The 19,688-nt window shown below is 38.8% G+C and overlaps 1 protein-coding gene across 1 annotated transcript in view; it reads right to left on the bottom strand.

The window, feature by feature from the left end:
• TAF3 (TATA-box binding protein associated factor 3) overlaps positions 1 to 19,688 on the bottom strand; it is a 116,591-nt gene that overhangs the window by 86,055 nt on the left and 10,848 nt on the right. The window contains exon 2 of the mRNA XM_059816451.1: positions 18,995 to 19,237. Within this exon, the coding sequence (XP_059672434.1) occupies positions 18,995 to 19,237 (243 nt within the window). The remainder of the gene's footprint in view (positions 1 to 18,994; positions 19,238 to 19,688) is intronic.

Below are 19,688 nucleotides of genomic sequence, written 5' to 3'. Positions count from 1 at the left end.
AGAGGAGCAAGGTGAATAGCATGAAAGGGGCAAACAGAGACTAGGTTAAAACTCCTGTCTTTCCACCTTGGTGACACCTTTTTTAAAACTGGGGCTAAATGGTGATCTTCCTGCTTTCATTTTAATAGTAGTAATAACCTCTCCCATCCTGCTCTTGAGAAATATGAAATTTATGTGATTTTAAATGACAGAGAACGTTCAATGTAAAACATAAATCCAGGCTGGCAGTCCTGAGGCGAGTGTTTTGCACGTACTGTAGATTACAGTAACTTTTCCACCACCTCGCAAGCGTCCTGAGAGGTGGCAATCTTTCAGACGCTCATCTAGATGGCGATGCTGGAGAATGAGAGCGGGATGCTCGCTCAGGCTTTGATATGGACACCGTCTTCTGCGATCTTTATCGAGCATGATGGTTTGAAATCAAGATGCTAAAACTAGGTATAAACCTTCAGGGTTGGGAGTACCTACAGGTGCTGCTAATTTCAAAGAAAGATAGGAGTTCTTAGCAATCCCGACAGCCTTTTTTATTTACTACATACTGTTACAAGCCCTGGGCTTTCTGCATCCAGATCTACCTCTCTTTTGCCTTTGTTTCACATCAGCGAAACTGGGATACTTTTGGTTAACTGTGCCCTGAAATAAAAGCAGAAAAATAGTATAGAAAAAGCTGAGAGATCAAAAGCATCTTTTTGAGGAGGCACCCTTCCTCACACACCACTTATTTAAATTCCAAATCTGTGTTTTGAGCCTAATTTTCACAAGTCTAATTTTTTATGAAGCTTTTTTCCGCCCCCCCCAAGAGACCACTGCACAGATCGCAGCAGGTGAGCCTCCGCTGGACATGTATTTAAACTCATGCGCACCAAAGGTTAAGTGGAGGTGATAAAATTACTTTAAGCCACCTCAGCGGATAAGGGGTATGTAAGCCAAGATAAGCACATTTAATAGGGAAAAATAATTGGATGTAATAGTAAATCTTCTATTTGATTAAAAAAAAATGCAGTTAGCACTGATGCAACAGTGTCAAAATAGATGTCAAAACTTTTTTCAATGTTAAGGAGACATAAACATTCAAACCTCTAAGATATGCTAAATCTGGACCACAGCAGCCATCGAGTTTGGCTATAACACCAGCCAGACAAATTAACCGTCAAAGACTCCTGCACTGTCCAACTATGCAAGAAAAACCCTTTTGCCTTTTCAAATGAACACAAACTAGAGAAATAAAAGGAAGCTCTAGTAAGAAAAGACTGAAAATTATTTTATATTTGTCTTTTAGCAAGAACTCTAGAGCAAAACATTTGCCTGTAAGGATGGTCACAGGTTACAGCCACATCTCCGTATCAGCAACCACATGCGGCTGGTCCCAAGTCCGAACCCAGGGCAAGTGTCCAGGAAGGCAAAAGGGGATGGAAATACAAACTGCAACACTTGAACACTTTAAGCCTCTCTCTCTCTCTGCACATTATGCTGAATTTTTTGAACTTCCTAGGCAGTTTCCATTTTTGGCTGCTTCTGCTCACTTAATAATATCTTCACATTTCTATAATAAAACGTGTATAGAAGAAAAGCTTTTTCAGTGATGTAGAACTAACATTCTTTTGTTTTGCCTTTTTTTTTTTTCATTCTGAATAGTCCTGGACTGTAACCATCACTAGCAAATTCCAGAATTATAAACAGCCAGTCAGTACCAAATGGTGCGCATCACGAACCCAAGAAACCTGTGTGTAGCAGGCAACATTGTTCTGATACTGCAGCGAAGAGCATCTGGATCATTTTGTCTTGCTGCTCGAGAAAATTCATGTCTCAAACTATTGTGCTGTCTCTATCAGGAGTTCACTAATTACTAAAGCTGCTTGTTATTACATGTATCTAATTAATATTATCAGTAAGTCCAGAATATACACACACTTCAAAAGAATGACCCTAACAACTACCACTTCAACCCATAACAGAATTAGGATGTATTAAGAAAAAAAACACTACAAGATTAGACAGAAAAAAAAAAAGAAAAAAGATAACTTGATCAATTTTCAGATTCTTCTGAAAGAACTACAAAAATAATAGATAACTGGAAACTATAATAGATGCTTTAAAGTTCGATATCTGACAGTATCACAAAATCTTACTTGAAAAGTCTTGGACAAAAAATTAAACATGCTGAAATAATGCAGACAAGTGGTAATGAACAAGCGGAGAGAGCTATCTAGGAAGGAACCAAAAGAATATAATTTAGGCATGCTTTTATTGCGGCATATTCTAAAACCAAGGATGATCTCATTTAATGAAAGCTGTCAGAAAGTATAACATTGAAAGTGTGGTGCAAACATTCATGTAAAACGACAGCTATGAGAAATACATGCATAAATAAACTATTATGCTTAGAACAATGTAAGCTGATCTCGGCATGCAGAAAAAAAATATTTAATGCATTTCAAGAAACTTGTTAATTGGAAAGAGAAGCACGGAATACTTCGGAGTGGTAACTACTAGTAAGAGGAATGCACTGGCAGTGAGAAAAGGCACAGCAAATTTGACCATAGCATTTAGGTCAGTCTTACTATTAGAAGACCCACAACACTGCATGGAAACAGTAAAGAACTGTACCTCAAAACCAGGTTCCAGTTTCCAGCTGGGGAAATTGCACACAAATTAGAAGGGGCTTAGGAAAACTGAAAATTCCAGAATGCTGGGAAGACTGAGCTTTGAGAAAAAAAAATTATTGCTAAACATTCTGGTTTAGCAAAGTAATACATGTGTAAAAGTTAAGATGGGGAAAAAGGGTATACAAGGTTTGCGAAAACACTAGCTAACACAGAAAAACAAAACTCACTGAGTACCAGCAGCACTCAGGCTTTTTTGTCCCTTTTGGTAACGTATACAGGCACATACATACAAGGTCTATTTTGCATTAAGAGTGAAGCATATTTAAATAAAAAGACTGCGAGATACTATCTGCTAGTTCTATTGAATCTATTTTATCTCCCCGAATGGTTTAACTATAGCAAATTGATAGTGACACTACGGTGAAGGCTACGATGCTATTTCCATTTTAAATCATGCCTCAGACATTTATAATTCTCAGGGGAAAAAAAACCCCAACCCAACTGTATCTATTAGAAATACAACATCTTATGCATGGATTCCACTTAGGAGCTGAATTTCTCTGAGTAAGTTGCCATAAGACTTCAGCTATTTGAGTTCACAAAATATTTCCTTCCACATTCCTTTTTCATTAGCAAATGCAGCTAAAATATAAAAAATGTTTTAAATCAAGGTTTATTGAATACATTATTGCACAGAATAACTAAAGCTTTTGTTGCATGTGAAGAAGTGTTTAAAAATAGCAGAACTTGCAGCTGTCTGAAAAACTACATGTTCAATAGCCTTAAGTCATAACTTCTCTCAACTTGAGGCTTGGAACGATGCTATAAAATTTTTGCACGTGTGGTATCTGAAGGTAGAAGAGTGATATAGACCTTTCGGGCTTTTACACCTCAGGATTTTCTAGCTAACGTAAAGAAAGCTTACTGTGCTTTTAAGTTGGAAATTCCTCTGAAAATAGTGTGCAACCTACGCATTTCTGCAGTGATTTGTAAAATATTACTGTTAGAAATACACTGATGCAGTTAGTGTGTAGAAGTCTGAACCAATATGACTACTGAATTTGCATTAAGCAACAAATGAGATACGATAACTATGGTGAAAAAACCACAGCTGTGTTATTTGAAAACAATTGATCTCATCTGATTGAGTTTCAAGAGGCAAAAGGAAAATATGTAATTTTCCAGGATATCTAGAAGATTGATGAAGAGAAAAACCAGTGGAACGTGTGTTTTCTGCATAATTTGCTCATTAACAGACTCCAAACACTGACCGACAGTGTGCAGACATGTAGCCCACTTGTTTTGCAGGGAGAAAGGACATCTCAGAACCTCTAAACTTGAGAGTGGTGTACCCACGTCCCAAAACCTTGCTCAGCTAGCAGAGCAACTGTAATCCCCTAGCACGGCACTCCACCTGGACGGATGTATTCTGCTTCTCAGCAGGGATTCCTGCTCTTCCTTAGATGGATCCGTCAAGGAATATCGAACAAAAAGACGTGGCTGCAGTGTCTGAATGAAGAAGTCCTTCAAGCAGATATTCCTACATGTGTACATCGTAGAAGGGTATTGTGCAAGCTCTAATCCAAAGCATTCTCCACCAAGTGCTCCCATTACAGTGCACCCGCCCAGACAGAGGTTCAGTTTGCCAAGCACAGCTGGCCTTAGGTTCTTCTCAACAGTGTAAATTGACCTGACAAAAGTGTCCTCTTAACATGGCTCTGCTGTTTCTAACATCCAAGTTAATTTATGTAGCACCATCACCATTATCTGTCACTTCAACAGACCTTAGGCACACACTTCAAGTCCTGGCTTACATCTCTTTTACATCACACACCAAAACCTCCCCTTACTGAGCTATACACCAGAACTACACCACCACCATAAGTCTGTGGGAAGGGTTTGGCTCCCTCCACGTCATCACCTCCCTTCCCCCAGTATTACCATGTCCTCAGCACCTCAAATTGACAGGGATGAAACTGGAGACAGGCTGTGGTCCTGTGATTTTCCCAGAACTGCAACAGGAATGGCGATGACGTTGCTGACAGCTTGGTGTGCCCTGATGGCTCTGGTTCAACTCAACCGCAGAACATGTTCCTCCCTAGCATGGATAGTGTATTAGTTGTTTTCCCTTTCCTCCAAACTCTAGCAACTGCTAGAGGCAGACCACTTTGGTGTGTCTTTTTTTTGGTCTCCCAAGGACAGAGATTGCTAGGAGCAAACCGCTGGACCGCATGCTCCAAATTGTGCCAGGTGTATCACACACTAAGCTCTTGTTCTTTAGTAGTGATTACTGCACAGTAACTACAAATACAACCTCCAGGAAGACACACCACAACTGTAATTATCTGATCTCCACTGCTCAGATCAGGCTGAAACATTTAAATTTTCTTTGCACGTGCTCGTCTAGCTCCTCGCGGCTTCCCTCCTGAAGCTTCCATGCTGAAAGCCAGCATGTAGTGTACAAACAATCACCCTCTCTGGATATATGCTGCTGTCTTTTGGAGCAAGAAAAGAGGCAGTGGTAGAAAGAGCTAGTAAGCAATTTCAAGTAAACTTAGAAATAAACACATTCAATTAATTTTAATTAAAATGCAGCAAATATTAATACTAGTCTTTTAATGATGCTAAATTTTCAAAACCTGCAAATTTTAACACAACACTTAAAATATTCCACTTGTGTAACTCATTTTATAGTCACATAATACGTAGCAATATAAGATGTTATATGGACTCGATTAGAGAAAGCCTTGATCTTTCGTATTATTTCCTTTGCCATATGTAACCAGATTATGCTGCTGTTATTTTAAGAACACATATTTTGCTATGAATGCTGTAAATGAGACATGCACATAAAAAGCAAAATAAAAGCTAGAGAGAAAGTACTTGGGTTTTGCAGAATAAAACTTTCACCCTTGACACTGCATCAGCAGAGTGAAGGTAGGAGTGATATAACTCAATATAGACAGCTAACATTAAAGAAATGTAAATTCTTGATGAGTACAGTATTAATATGTGCTCAAATAGAAGTGGGGGAAAAAAAAAAAATCTTTAAAATTTCCACTTAATATTTCTAACTTTCCTTACATTAAATCAGAAGGTGTGATGACAGAACAGTTAAGGTGCCTCACTCTGCAACAAGAGGCAACGAGGCTGAGTATTGCTCTGGATTTTTGCCAAATGTCATTCTTTGTCAGCTCTGCTGTAATTAGGAAACCGGCTCTTTGCATGAGGAAGCAAGACTTTTCTTTGCATACCGTTTCTTAAAGAAATTGAATTGCCTTAAATATGTTCATGTACCATGCTACCTATGACCAGGAGAGGTTCCTGGTTTAACAAAGCTTTGGCTTATTAAAATGAAAGGTTACAGCTGCTGTCTTAATGCTAAAGAAAGAAATGAACTACTGTTCAGAAAAAGAATGGCACTTATGCAGCTTCGGCTGCTCAAAAAGCAACCCCGACCTTTGCAAAATGCTGGGACCGTAAATGCAGGAAAGGAAACGAAGTTACCTAATTCTGGAGAATAGTGTTTAGCGTGTTATCCGATAGCTCGCGTGTTCTCTCCCTGTTAATGCGATACTAAGTGGACACGACTTCTTGACGGGATCTCTCACTCTGAAGCTCGCTTGTTCCCTCATCTCACTGCCCTTTCATAAAAGATTATCAGGGAAAGCAAAACTTACACCAATTAAGGCAAAGAAACGGCAAACCTGGATGTTTAGAGGCTGCAGTAACTCTGAGTAGTCTGAACTGCAGTCAACTCGTGACAATCAGAAGAAAGCAGGTTTTTAAACCACGTCTAAGCTTTTCCTCGTAAAACCAGCATCTGGAGTCTTTCCCTTGAGATACTACTACCAATATTTTTAATCTCTTCTAAACAATATTAAAAGGTAATAACAGCTTAATGCACAGATGCGCTGCATTGAGAAACAGATCTAAGACAATTAGACTGTAGCAGAAACCTCCTCTGCTGTTTAACAATACGGAATGAAAACATTTTCATTTATTTTCACTTAAAAAGAAAGTCAGAGTCCTGTGACTGCATTGATAGGAACGATGTACACATACTTCTGGGCGTATTGCCTTGAACTAAGGAAAAAGGAGCTGGTTCTTTCAGATGGAGTGGCAGTGCACAGAAGTCTTCGGCTCTGACTCCCTTTACTCTCGATAAAAGCTTGGAGCAATGAACTGTCAGGAGATTAGCGTACACACACACTAGCTCCAAAAACTTTAGGCAGCATACATGTTCCTTTGAGTCTTGTACATATGTTGTGTATAATGTGCTCTTTTTGATATTAAAAAGTTGCTAAGTTGTTCTCAAGCTGGAAAGGGTTTTCCATTTAGATAAGGCCAATAGCTACGGCATAGAATAAGCACATGTGTAACACCGGAGTCTGAACGCAGCACAAGTGTTAGCCGTTTTACCAGGGGCTGATAAGAATTATTCCATTTTACAAAAAACCTACTGTAAGTTATTTAACCCCAACATGCATCCTTCTGGTGGCACACACACCACTGCCAGCATCACCTTCCCACGTCACACGCCTTTCACAGCGCATTATAACCAGTTGTACTTCCACTTGGCTATTTGCATCTAATTACTCTAAAAGTCCACACACCTTTTCTATACATTGACTGCTAAAAATACCGCATGGAAATTATTATCTATATTACGCACAAAAGCAGCCTGCAACTGAAAGGAAGAAAACTATTTAGATAAAAGGAATCAACATTTCTGTTTATTTGCCTGAGTTTCTTCAGTATGTTAGCAGCACCTGCAGATCACATATGGTTCTCTCCTTTGCAAACACAGATTTGATACCAGGATGGGCTCTACTCCCTGTCCTGAAGGAGTGTAATGACCTCGCATTTATCCATCATCACGCATACATACAGGGCTAACACTAACCTAGAAAACGCACACACACTGCTGGATTTATCCTTAAAAAGAAAAAAAATGCTTGTGCATGCATTCAGTCGACAGGACCTGGCCTCAACTCAGCACCACTTCAATTATGCTAAAATGCAGTCATCTTGGTGGGAGGATGTGGCGGCTATTCAGCGGCACAGAACAGCGCTGAGCGGTTTCTCCTCCACGAATTTGAAACTGCTCGGGGCATTTAGGTTGGCAGAACTCTATAACCCAACTGGAACCACGCCAGCAGGGTTAGCATGCTGCTCTTGAAAAGTGAGCCACCGAGGCTTTAATCACCACAAGTGGCAAGGACTTAATTTTTCATCTCATTTGAAATATGCCAGTCTCAACAGCAGACCAAGCTTCTTATAAAATGCGATCTACTAATCAACACTATTTCCTGCTTCATTGGATTGCCTTGGATGTCTCCTGTTACGAGTACTGCAGCAACCCTACTTGGCTTAGCCCATGACCTAGGAAAATCATAGCCCGCTACGGCAGGGCACAGGACAGACGTCCCGCACACAGGACATACGGACCACTGATACTGCAAAATTTAAGCTCAAATTTCTTCTAATATTCTTCACTTCCTATACCAGTGGAAGCATTTTGTCTAGCAGGGCTAGTTTTTAAGACCGCAGCTTTACACTGGCATCCCATCTGTATGAAATTACACCAGGGGGTCTAGAAGATGTGTTGGGAGTTTGCCTCACCCAGCTCGCTGCCTCTGCACAGCAGAGACGAACCAAAAATACTCAGCTAGTGAGCTCACGTGAGAAGGAATGTCTGTGTGAAGGAAAATCTCCTTAAATAGATGGGCCATTTATAAAACTAGGGTTTTGAAGAAATGCAGGGTTTCAGCCTGAATCACCTTAAGTTCTAAAGAGATAATATACATAAGCTGTACTCCGTGAAAATCAGCCCATCTAAGAGAAGGTTGTTACCTGCAACATAAGATACTTACCACTTTTTAATTCACATAAAGTTTACTTTCCCCAAGAGTCCTAAAAAAAATACTGAATTGTGTCAGTATATGCAATTGGTGACAAACCCTTCATATGCTGCAGTTGTGCAACTGAACTATATAGCAATACTGTAACAATAAAATTCCACCTTGATTTTTCAGCTCATCACAACCAATGTGATTTTATATCATGTTGTTAAGGTCTCTGAAAAAAAAAAAGTTAATGTATGATGCTAAAGGAGGATAAACAGATGACTAAATCTCACCAAAAATCAGAAGATTTTCACTTGTAATTCTAAAGCTTCTTAAAAAAAAACCCATCCCAACTCAAGTTCCCTGGACAAGGATAGGTGATTTTAACTGTAGCTTTAATCTTAAAAAAAATAATAAATGAATATATGTGCATGTTTTGATCACATTGCAAATATTTGTTTTGTAGAATATTTTATACACCCCCCCCCAAAAGGTAACTGAATTACAATAAACCTTGCTGATCTGAACATGTAAAGCCTGTATTACAGAAAATTAAAACTGTTGCACGTAAGAATGGTAAAAATCCACCAATTCTCTTTAAAATAGCAAAAGAAACTAGTTATCTCAGAGATTACAGAAGAGCTATCACCTTCAGCAACATTGTGATTTGAAATATTCAGAACAGAAAGAAAGCCTCTTTAACAGATGTGTTAAAGTTTCTCATGCAAAACCAAACGCATCCTTGTTTCGTATTTAATTTGCAATAGGATACCCAGCAGCTGAGCTATGAGAGCTTTTCTGCCTGGTGACTAACTGCCTGCTGAGACGGGCTCCACACGTAGGTAGCACACGATTGAAGACCAAATCCTCAGAGCTGCATCTCGGCTCCCTTTAAAGTTAAACTGAACACACTGGACTCGAAAGGAAATGAAAAGTGAGTTTCTCTCCCTTCCTATGGCACCGGACTTCCTGTGGTTTAGCAATTGGTCAAGAAGTATTATTTCCTCCATGCTATTCCCAATTGTGACTGTCAGACGTAATTAGCGTTGTCCGCACACAAGCGCAAAACATTTGTTTAAATACGCCTGGAACAAAAGTCCCACATGCACAGAAACCTGGAGAAACGTGGAGAAACTTGGAGAATATTAAGATTCAAGTATGCTGTACCTGAACGAACATGCTGCTCTAAACATTTAGAAATGCAAAGTTCATTTGCTGAGATGAATATCCACAAAAATCTCTGCAAGATAAGGGGTATTAAAATTATTCACTCTCCAATTCAGGATGGATTATTTGGCCAATCTGTTAAGCCGTACCTCTCAGACGCACAGAATCAGTACCATCCTCCTCCCCTCAGGGAAAAGAGCTCATAACGTTTGAAGAAAAGTATGCTTCATCCCAACTGTAAGAATACACATGAAACGCAGAGTCTTCCTTTAACACAACTCTTTGGAATGGGAAAGCAGCAGACATCAACAGTGTGAACACAGAGGGCAAACAAGTTCACCAGAGAAAATAAATTAAGCAGAATGCTGCAGATTGTAAAGTGGCCAGAATAAAGGCCATTTAAGTTGTTATCGGACTGTTTTAAGCACACACACGCAGAGTTGAACTTCAATTTATCTCTCCATATGAAATACCACCTCTGGCAGCACGGCGTCATCACTTACAACCATGATTGAAACATTAATCTCAAATCAAGTCAGAGAAATTTGTGACTTACTGTGTTACCACCTGAAGACCCTATGTTTTCCAGCCTTGGGCTAAATACAAGCCAGATCCAGCCCTGCTCAAGTTTGACATTGCTTCTCAAAAACACAGGTATGCTATGGTAGCTTTTGCTTAACCGATCCAAACAATATACATTTATACACAACATGCAAACAGAATTACATTTTACCCAGTCACGCAATACACAGCTGTTCAAAGAAACGAAATCCAAACTAAAGAAATACATAAAAATACCATCTTGTCAAGTCATCAGAAAGCCACTAATGGGTGCAACTACAAAAATGAAAGATTCCAAAAAAACTCAGTTACAGATGAACTTTAGTTATCCAAGCACCTTGCTACATGAACCAGGGCCATGTCTCCAAGTGCCTTCTAACTTGAACTCTCCCTGTTATCCATCGGACTTTACATTTCTCAAGCTCTTGCAGAATGAAGTGAAACTGCCTACAAACAAAAATGAGTTATCCCTTCCTAATGACTTACCCACTCACTAATATTCCCTTTAGTTGAGAGTTGGAGAAAACAGGAACAGGTACTCAAAGGTGAAGACTGGAAGAAGACACTGAAGTTAAGAGCTGTACAGTAAAGTTATAGTGCTTATCTGTGTGTGGCAAAAGACAAATAATTCAAATGAGCTTTCTTAGTCATAATTTTAAAAATTAGAAGGCAGAGTTCCTTGGTCTTAACCTGGACTCTACCACATACTTGTCTGCAGAAGCTTGTAATGAGTCATTCACCTGATTAATGCAAGAGAGATACGGGTCCCGTAATCCACTAGTGATCTTTGTCTAGACAATGGCTTGTTCTGATGCTAAGATCAAGGTTAGGCTCAGCCACACTTGAAAACATGCGTGTAAATGCCGTGCAATGTCTATTCCTGAATAGCTCCAAGCATGGATATTTTTCACGGGAGGAAAGAAATGTTTCAGACACTTCAAAAGTGTTTAACCAAAAAAAGTTACTCTGCTAGTAACTCTTCTCCAGGCAGTAGCATTACTCAGAACAACTACCCAGAGTGCCAGCTCCTGAACTCCAGGCACGGACCCTTCCCCGTGTCCATGTAAATGCCACAGCTGTTAATCAGCAGTAGGAGGATACTGGCCTTGTTGGAGAAACATAAGGCCACAGGCCTCAAAATCAGATATACATATGAGGTCTCAACCAACATGTTCTACTTCCATGTCCTTCCCGAACGATTCTCGCAAACGTAGGACACAATTAAGGCTTGCTCGGGTTGTGAGCCGTTTCTCAGAAAGCTGGGCACAAATTCCTGTGCAGGGGGGTAACAATCTATTTTGTGGTCTTCCTCCCAGTAGCTAAAATGGTTTTTATTTGCTTCTTACAGGCCAGGAATTGGTAGTAACCACTAACATTTTCATCAAGTTAAAGCATCCTTGGTGGGAAAAGTCACAGGGAAAAAAATAAAAGCACTTGATGAGAAGAAAACCAGCAAAGGCTCCCTGCATGAAGCAAAAGCACTAAGAAATAATAAAGTTACAAGGTCAGCCCTTAAAATAGGCCAGTTGCACTTCTCTTTTATCCTGCTTTAAGTGGTGGCTAGACTTTCCATTTCCCACCCCCTCCCCTAGAGTCACCAAAAATACTCAGTGCAGTAAGGGAAAGTCTGAAACGCTTGAGAACAGTAACACACAGCTATCAGACGATAACCTAATTTGAAACTTATGCTTTCAAAGGCACAAAGGTGTCTGATAATCCAGATGAAATAAAATCCTCAAGTATAGTAGCAGTAGACAGCGCAGGAAGCAACGCAAGCGCTAAACAAAGTCATACATTGTCAGAAAAGGGAAAAAAATGATCTGACATGACGAGTCAAGACAAGTGACAAAAGTTTTGCTGAAAAAGGATCAGTAGGAAATTAAAATCATGACAGCATTTCTGTTCTAAATACACAAGACAATAGAATCCTTATATCATAAAGTCCCGTTTTCTCCTCCAGTTTTATTATAGCCAAAATTGCAATTTGCACATCACAGTGCAGTGAAAGAATCCATGACTTTCATTTCAATGTAAATAATTTACTGCAAAAGACTGGCTTTTATGAGTCAACTTCTGCATTGTGCAGTTTTTATTTTGAATCCTTAAGAATCACTAACAACTTGTAAGTTATCTAAACAGGTCTGAAAAACAGAAAAAACAACTTTGTGGGAAGGCTTTAAAAGGATGATATACCCTTGAAGAAAAGTCACTTTAACTTCATTTCATTTGCTATATGCAGCGAATAAAACTAGATAGCTAAAGCAGCTAAAGAAACACATTTTCACAATGCTGAATTTTTATAGTTAGTGTTACTAACTCCTCGTTATTACTTTTAAAAAAACTGGAGTCAGCATCTTTATAAAATATATTTTCTGATTTTCTGACAGCCAGGTTCCAGCTGGTTTATTTGTTTTGAAGGATACAACCCTTAAAAGACCCCAACAAACCAAAACACAAAACCCCATCACAAGCCAAGATGAAGATTTCCCCTCTCCCCAAAAACCAATGCAAACTCTTTTAATCCATTTCTTCGATTCCCCACTTTCAGCAGCCACTATCCTTCTTGCAAAAATAGCAAGAGGGTTTTTTCCAAAGACACGAATGATTAGGAAAAGTTACATACGAGCCTCCTATAGAATATAAAATAGCGTATGCCTCCGTCTGCACAGTCTACAGATCCCAGCTATGTGATTTAGTTTCTGCCACCGATAAAATTTTACTATGGCACTTATTACGTTGATTCCTCCCCCCCCCCCCAAGTGCTGCAAATTAAATGAAGCTCTTCACTGAAGGTCTATTTAGCTTCACATTTTAAAATTAAAAAAAAAAAAAATCTTCCTCATTAAATGCTTTCTTGCAGTATTTCACTGGAAATTATGCTTTCAATGATGATACAACTTCTTAAGAAAAGGTAAAGATACAGTTGTCTTCCCAATTACAGCTTTATCAGCATGCCTTCTATAAAAGAGTTATTTTTCTGTCTAATGGCAACATTTAAACCAGGCAGATTTTCTATACACGTTTTTGTTCCTGTCTCATATTTTCCTTTTTCTTTGAAACCTGCCTCTCCTATTGGCTCTTTCCCAATGCCTTTCTTCTGTCTGCATCTCAAGCTTGGCTGCCTTTCTCATTTTGTCTGTTTCTCCTGTTGCTTCTTCCTTCCTAGGCTGATACATACGTGAAGATTCATTCGCACAAAAGCAATCAACGTCTAACACTCAGCATAGTGCACGGACGGCTAAAGGATGCTTGCAAATACTCAGCAACCAGGCACGGTTAGCAGCCAGAAGCAAAGCGGTCACAGTCTGGCAGTGGTTTAACTCTTCAGACTGGTTGACTACATAGTACCTATTTGTTGATGGGTGGTGGTTTCCTAACCAAGTATAGTGGAAAAGCTCTGTTGAAAAGATTACTGCTGCTTTTAAATCATCGGTGCAGCTGTTAGAACGAAGAAGAGTTAGTCTGCGGGGTTAAACTAGATCCGGAGAAAGGCAGAAAGGCTTAAAACCAACAACAGCAAGATCTGTGTTATCAAAATGGCAAAGTTGATATCCCAGTATCCTTTTTAAAGTCCATCACGTGCTAATTTAGAAAGAGGTATTGGCTTTGTTTAACCCTTGAGGAAACCAGAGATCGAAATGACGCTGGTCTGAGATCCAAGGCTTGCTACACTCAGTTCTGGACCATAGCCAAATAAAGCACTGCTAGACGGAGGGGCCAGTGACAATTTTAAAATCCGATATATCTAGCCACTGGAGCTAGACACTAATGCTTTATACCATCATAATGCTTAATGCTTTATACAGTTACAATTCTAGCACTGGTAGACCCCAGATATCGGATGCAAAAATCATGTTATTTTGATTAGCACCTTGCTTCACATCCCACCCCCCATTCTCATCAATTCAAATGTGATTTTTAGCAACTAACACTGTATGAAACAACCAGAGATGATCTGAGATGATGTATAATCTGACAGCTGGGTTTCCACGCTTCCAGGTGGCTGCAAGTATCAGGTTTTGGTGGTAACAGGTCCTAACATCACATCAACAGCAAAGAGGGGAAAAGGCAGGACTGTAAGAAGATCAACAATTTTATGCTTTGATCTGCCAGGGAAATAAAATGCTCTGACAGAAAAGGCTACAAATAAATCTGAATTCGTACACCATGCCAAGAACTGGTCCTGACTTAACGATCAGAGATACAATGCCAGTGCTTAAACACACGTTATCAGGAATGAAAGACCACAAAACTTAATGCCTAGTAAAAATGACATTTGTTTCCAGATCATCTTCAAGGGAAAGGAGCTGAACCTCTATGAAGTGGGAGTGAAGTGGTATGAAGCAGAAGACAAAAAACATGAAGCAAGAATTGAGAAGGAAGTTTAACTCCCTAAAAGCTACCCCTCTCCCCACAAAAAAAAATCTCAACTACTGGAAAGAGACTCTCATGTCTTCTCCCTCATATCCTTCAGATGTACTCCAGCACAATTACAGTGTAAGAGAGGAATGAGGGTCTAATGCAAATATAATAGACTGTGAACAGTATTGCATGCACAAAAGCAACATGTTTTCTTCAGTCTTCCAGTGAGAGAAACATGGATGGACTACCTGTGACTTCAAAAAGTCAGAAAAAGGAAGCAGCTGACATAAAGTGGTGAGTTTTTTTTAAAAATTGTTATTTAAAATGAGGTAATAACAAGAGGCAGCAAGCACAGGTAGAAATTCATTCCAGGAAGCTTAAAAATAAGGTTACCATGGCACACGTAGGATTCACACTTCACTTTTCTTTGTTTTAATTATGGAGAATGATACATGTTCTTAAAGCATCAGGACCCAGGGCTCTCAACATCATCACAAAATGTAACAGTGATTATTATTAGCTGTGGAAAAGTATCTGGGCTTTCTCAGCTGGCCTAGTTTCAGCACAGTACTGTTTTGCTTCAAATGCAATCAACAAATTCTATGAAGTTGATGTATTATTGCAAAATGTATGTTCTTTTACATTAAAGCACAAGAAATAAAGCATGACCATCATGTTTTGCAACTAATTTATTTTTTTCTCCTTTTTTAATCTGTCTTACAAGTTTACCATGACATTTTAGTGACAACAGTGCTAAAATAACTCAAAAAAACAAAAAGGAGACTAATTAAAAATAGGAAGACAGTGAACATCATGATACATTGGCATAAAATTATCCCTTCAGTGTCCTTTGTAACAATACTGCTAAAAACCCAACATTTGCCATGGCAATACTGAGTCAGATTGTTTTATAAAATATTTAATTTTTTATGCAGATCCTTGCAGTGCAAGCATTTGGAATCTGCACCAGATCATTTAGTTAGTGCACATTACTGAAATGAGGCACAGCATATTTAAGGTGAGAAAACATTTTCTGCTTTCTTGGAACAAAACTTGTACCACTGAACTGAACTTCCAACTGACACAAATTACAGATCTTGAAAACCTATTTGCCTTCCTCCCTTTCCCCCACAACTTCAGAAATCATTCAGAGAGCTGTTTCAGCATTTCTTACTATTGAGTATATATGAAGGAAAGGGCTCCTCTCAGGCTGGACAGGATTTTTTGCTCTTATCAAGTCTTTGGCAGTGATAACTAAGACATCGCACAAGCTGCTGGGTAGATTGTATACTCTGAACACAACACCACCAGTTCTAGAGTAAGTGGAAATAAGAAGTTGGTTACATGCACAGAACTAGAGGACTTTTGAGAAGGAGGTTAGCAACACCTACTGGTCATGGTGCATACTGAACATTGTTCTTTTTTTAAAAAAAGAACAATAAAAAAAGCTTTTTCTTACTAAAGCACCTAGCTAAAATTACCTGTGAAGTCAGTTTGTCACCAGAGGTAATACCTCTAATTAGATCAAACTGATAAAACTAAAGGATATTACCTCTCCCAACAGGCCTTGTTCTGCTCATACCCTTAGACCGTTCACGGCTACATTATTGCTAAAATATATTAGCACTAGTAATTTCTGAATCCTTTCAGTAAATAAATATTCATAACATGAGCTGAGCTCTAGGCTTCCATATAAAATGGGACAGAACGAGTCTTCCTGACAGTTCTTTTAAGTGACTGAAAGATTTACATTATACATTGTAATGTGCATGAAGCCTTCCTTCATTACTGACTAATTATCTTTATTGCCTACTCAAAGCAACTCAAATGTTATGAACTGCACAATCTTAGCACCAGCACATTTTTTTTCTACTCTGTAAAGATCTGTGAACTATTCAAACAGCTTCTGCAATTCTTCAGTATTTCTACGATGCATTCCTTTAATCTGCAAAAATAAAAAAGTTTTCCTTCCAAATTTTACTTGGAGTAAAATACAACAAAACATATACAACCGAGTTTCTTGATCGAACTCACCCCTTCCAGAAAAAAACATAGGGCACAAAAATCACAAATAGCATTTTCAGAAAACATTTAGTTCAAAATTAAAATGTCCTCAACTATAAGTATTTTAAATCAGCTATAACAAACCTGCATTCAGCAGCTGTATTTAATGCTTGCTTGAAATCTCCATTAAAAAACCCAATATTGTAGTTTTTGAAGTTGTGTCTATAGGTCCTCTGATACACTAGCCTTAGGCATTAGAAGTTTTCCTGGTTCTCATCCAACTTTGGAAATAATATCTTCTTGCTTCGGGTGTTAAAGGGATTCATACATTATTTATAAGGACTGCTAAAATCTAACTCCTGGATCTAACTTGCAAGAGAAAGAGTATAAAAAGTTACATAGAAAAAAGCACACAACTGTCCCCATTTCAATTTTTAGCCTCTCTTTCTATGTCATATATCGCCAGACTGAGTCTGTAATACGCTCATCTCTTGCTCCCACCATGTTCAGATATTAGTTTACAGCCACTTTGAGCCTTGCTGAATTTGATCTTTCTTGCATATTTTTAAAGTATGATTTTCCAAGTAAAAAAAACAAACCCAAAATGCAAGACTGCTGGGTAACTTGTTACACTTCAAAGATGCTGAATTTCTCTGACAGAATGGTGTTTGTTTACCTCCTGAAAAAAAATCAGGCTAACGTGTTTCAAGAAAGTAGCCAGAACAGGGTAGCTACAATCCCTATTCACTTCTCAACATTTTCTTCCTCTATACTTTTCTGTTTTTAATGTTGTCTACGTAGATGATATTTACATTCTGTTTGTCTCTTCCTGGTTTAGGAGAGTTCATTGTTAGATTTTAAAAACAATCCTTTTAACAAACTTCACATGGGGGAGGTTTTAGTACCTTCTTATCAATCCAATAAAATATTTCTGCAATTCCACTGAAACCAGCAGTTTCACTTCCTGGGTTATATCAAGGCAAGACACATTAAAATGCTATTGAGCTATAACACAACTATGTATTCTATGCAATTAAAGAAAACAGAGAAGTCAGGTCTACAGAGCTTCAGAAATATTCATCAGCCTGAATAAGTCCTCACACTGTTACTGGAAATAGCATATTGGTTCTGAACCCACCAAAAACATTGTATTCGATAGCCCTTTACACTCCAGATACCTGTTCCTGACTACAGTTTCACTTTGGTGCAGTTACTATGTGCTCCAGTTAGACTATCTAGCTGAACGTGATGTGTGGAAGACTGAACCTACACTTACTACAGCTTACTAAATCACTGAAAAACTGCCCCATTGGACGTTTGTACCAGCACAGCACTGGATCTCGTTCACCCAGTAAGGTGATGTCACTTACATTCATCTTTACACTGGGCAGAATTTTTACACATATTTCAATGTTCAGACATTGAGACCTTAGTTTTTAAAAAACCCAATATGCATAATAGACCGTGATATCCATTCTGTCCCCACGGAAATTATAAATTAAATAAGTATCTTGTGAGGATTGCACACGTTCGTTACAATCTTCTGGGAAATAAAGTTCTTCTGTCTGGGATTATGTGCCCGGTCCACAAGCTTACATACATCTATCTCCCCAGAAAGTATTGTTGTGTGATGTTCGCTATTCAAAGAGAAAGTTAGACTAGGTCACATTTCTTCAAGGTTTATCTTATTAGCAATCAAGTCTCATGTAGCTGGAAAATAGAAAAAACAGTTTTGCTTTTTCCACTGCCACTGTTAAAATTCTCAGGCTAACTGCAGCTCGTAGCATTTGTTGGTTTCAGTGTTACAGGGATCCTCGACCCCTGTCTCCACGGACTTTTACACAAGAAAGGGAAGGAGAGCGGTTGGAACAGAGTGATGATGAAACCCTAATCAACATTAGCAAAAAGAATTAAAAGCGAACACCATGCCTCTAAATGACTCTTACTTCCTTATTTTAAATCTGACTTCATTTTAATTGGAAGAGGATTTGTTTGGGTTGGGTTTTATTGTTGAATTTTTTCAAAGGAAGAAGAAACCGCTGTCAGGAGCTGGGAATGCTGTGCCAGTCTCGCCAGTCTTCCTTCTTCTACCTTTACCAAATTATGTAAGCTCTTGCAGCACATATAAGAGGGAGGCTAACACATAAAAGGTAATGTAAAGCATTCATTTCTATTGTCATCCGAAAACTTAAAATTTAAATGCATTATAGAAGCGTGTATTAACATGGTGTATTTTGACACCAGTTAATCTTGGAGGAAAGTAAAAGAATCGAAAACAAACTTGCCACAGCACTGCTACCTGTTTTGAAACAATGCTTGTGTAACACCCAGCTAGTGCTTTCTGAGCAACTACTATGGGGCAGCACAACTCGAACTGCTCAAGGATGCAAACAAATACGCAAACACACAGGGACCAAAACTTAAAGCAAAGGATTAATTTCGCACCTTCTTGAGAGGAGACAATAGGTGGCATATAATCAGGGATGTACTCCTTCCTTTCTTCTGCATCTTTACTTCCCGGCTGGGGAAACTGCAGGACATTGTTCTTGCTGACAGGAAACGAAGGGATTTGATGTGCAAAAGTGACAGGTTCAATATTGTGTATATAATCTTCTAGCTCATGCAGGTTAACCCCCATAAGCTTGAAGGCATCACCTACATCATCCAAAATCGGATCTGTGCGGCCATCTGCAACAAAAAAACAAGAACATTTTTGCAAAAATCCAGTTTAAAAAATTGACCTGCATATCTACGCTTAGAGATTACAATCCACCACAGCTCATCACCAGTAATGGAGATTACTGTCCCACAGTTCTGCCAGGTTTACCGTTCATTGGGCTAGACAAGGTTTCAGGCTAAGAATGCACTCTCATTTAAAAGTGTTTTGTTTCGATCCATATCACTTTGTTTCAATTCATACCATTAAAGAACTGCACCTCAAGAAGCAAATCAAGCAAAACTGAGGGAGCAGCAACAGGCAGCTTTACTTGGCAACAGTCAATTAACATCGTGCAACACCACTTAAAATAGTTTTCAATTTCATAATGTAAATTCAAAGGAATGAAACAAGCTCTTAGTATGCAGAAAGTGCCCCTTTACCAGTATGTAACCGACCAAAAATTATTTTTCGACCTAGAAA

Source organism: Gavia stellata, chromosome 4 (genome assembly GCF_030936135.1).
Source record: "Gavia stellata isolate bGavSte3 chromosome 4, bGavSte3.hap2, whole genome shotgun sequence".
Classification (NCBI taxonomy): Eukaryota; Metazoa; Chordata; class Aves; order Gaviiformes; family Gaviidae; genus Gavia; species Gavia stellata.
The sequence above is the reverse complement of the archived record's forward strand: the minus strand, read 5'-3'. Positions and strand labels throughout refer to the sequence as shown.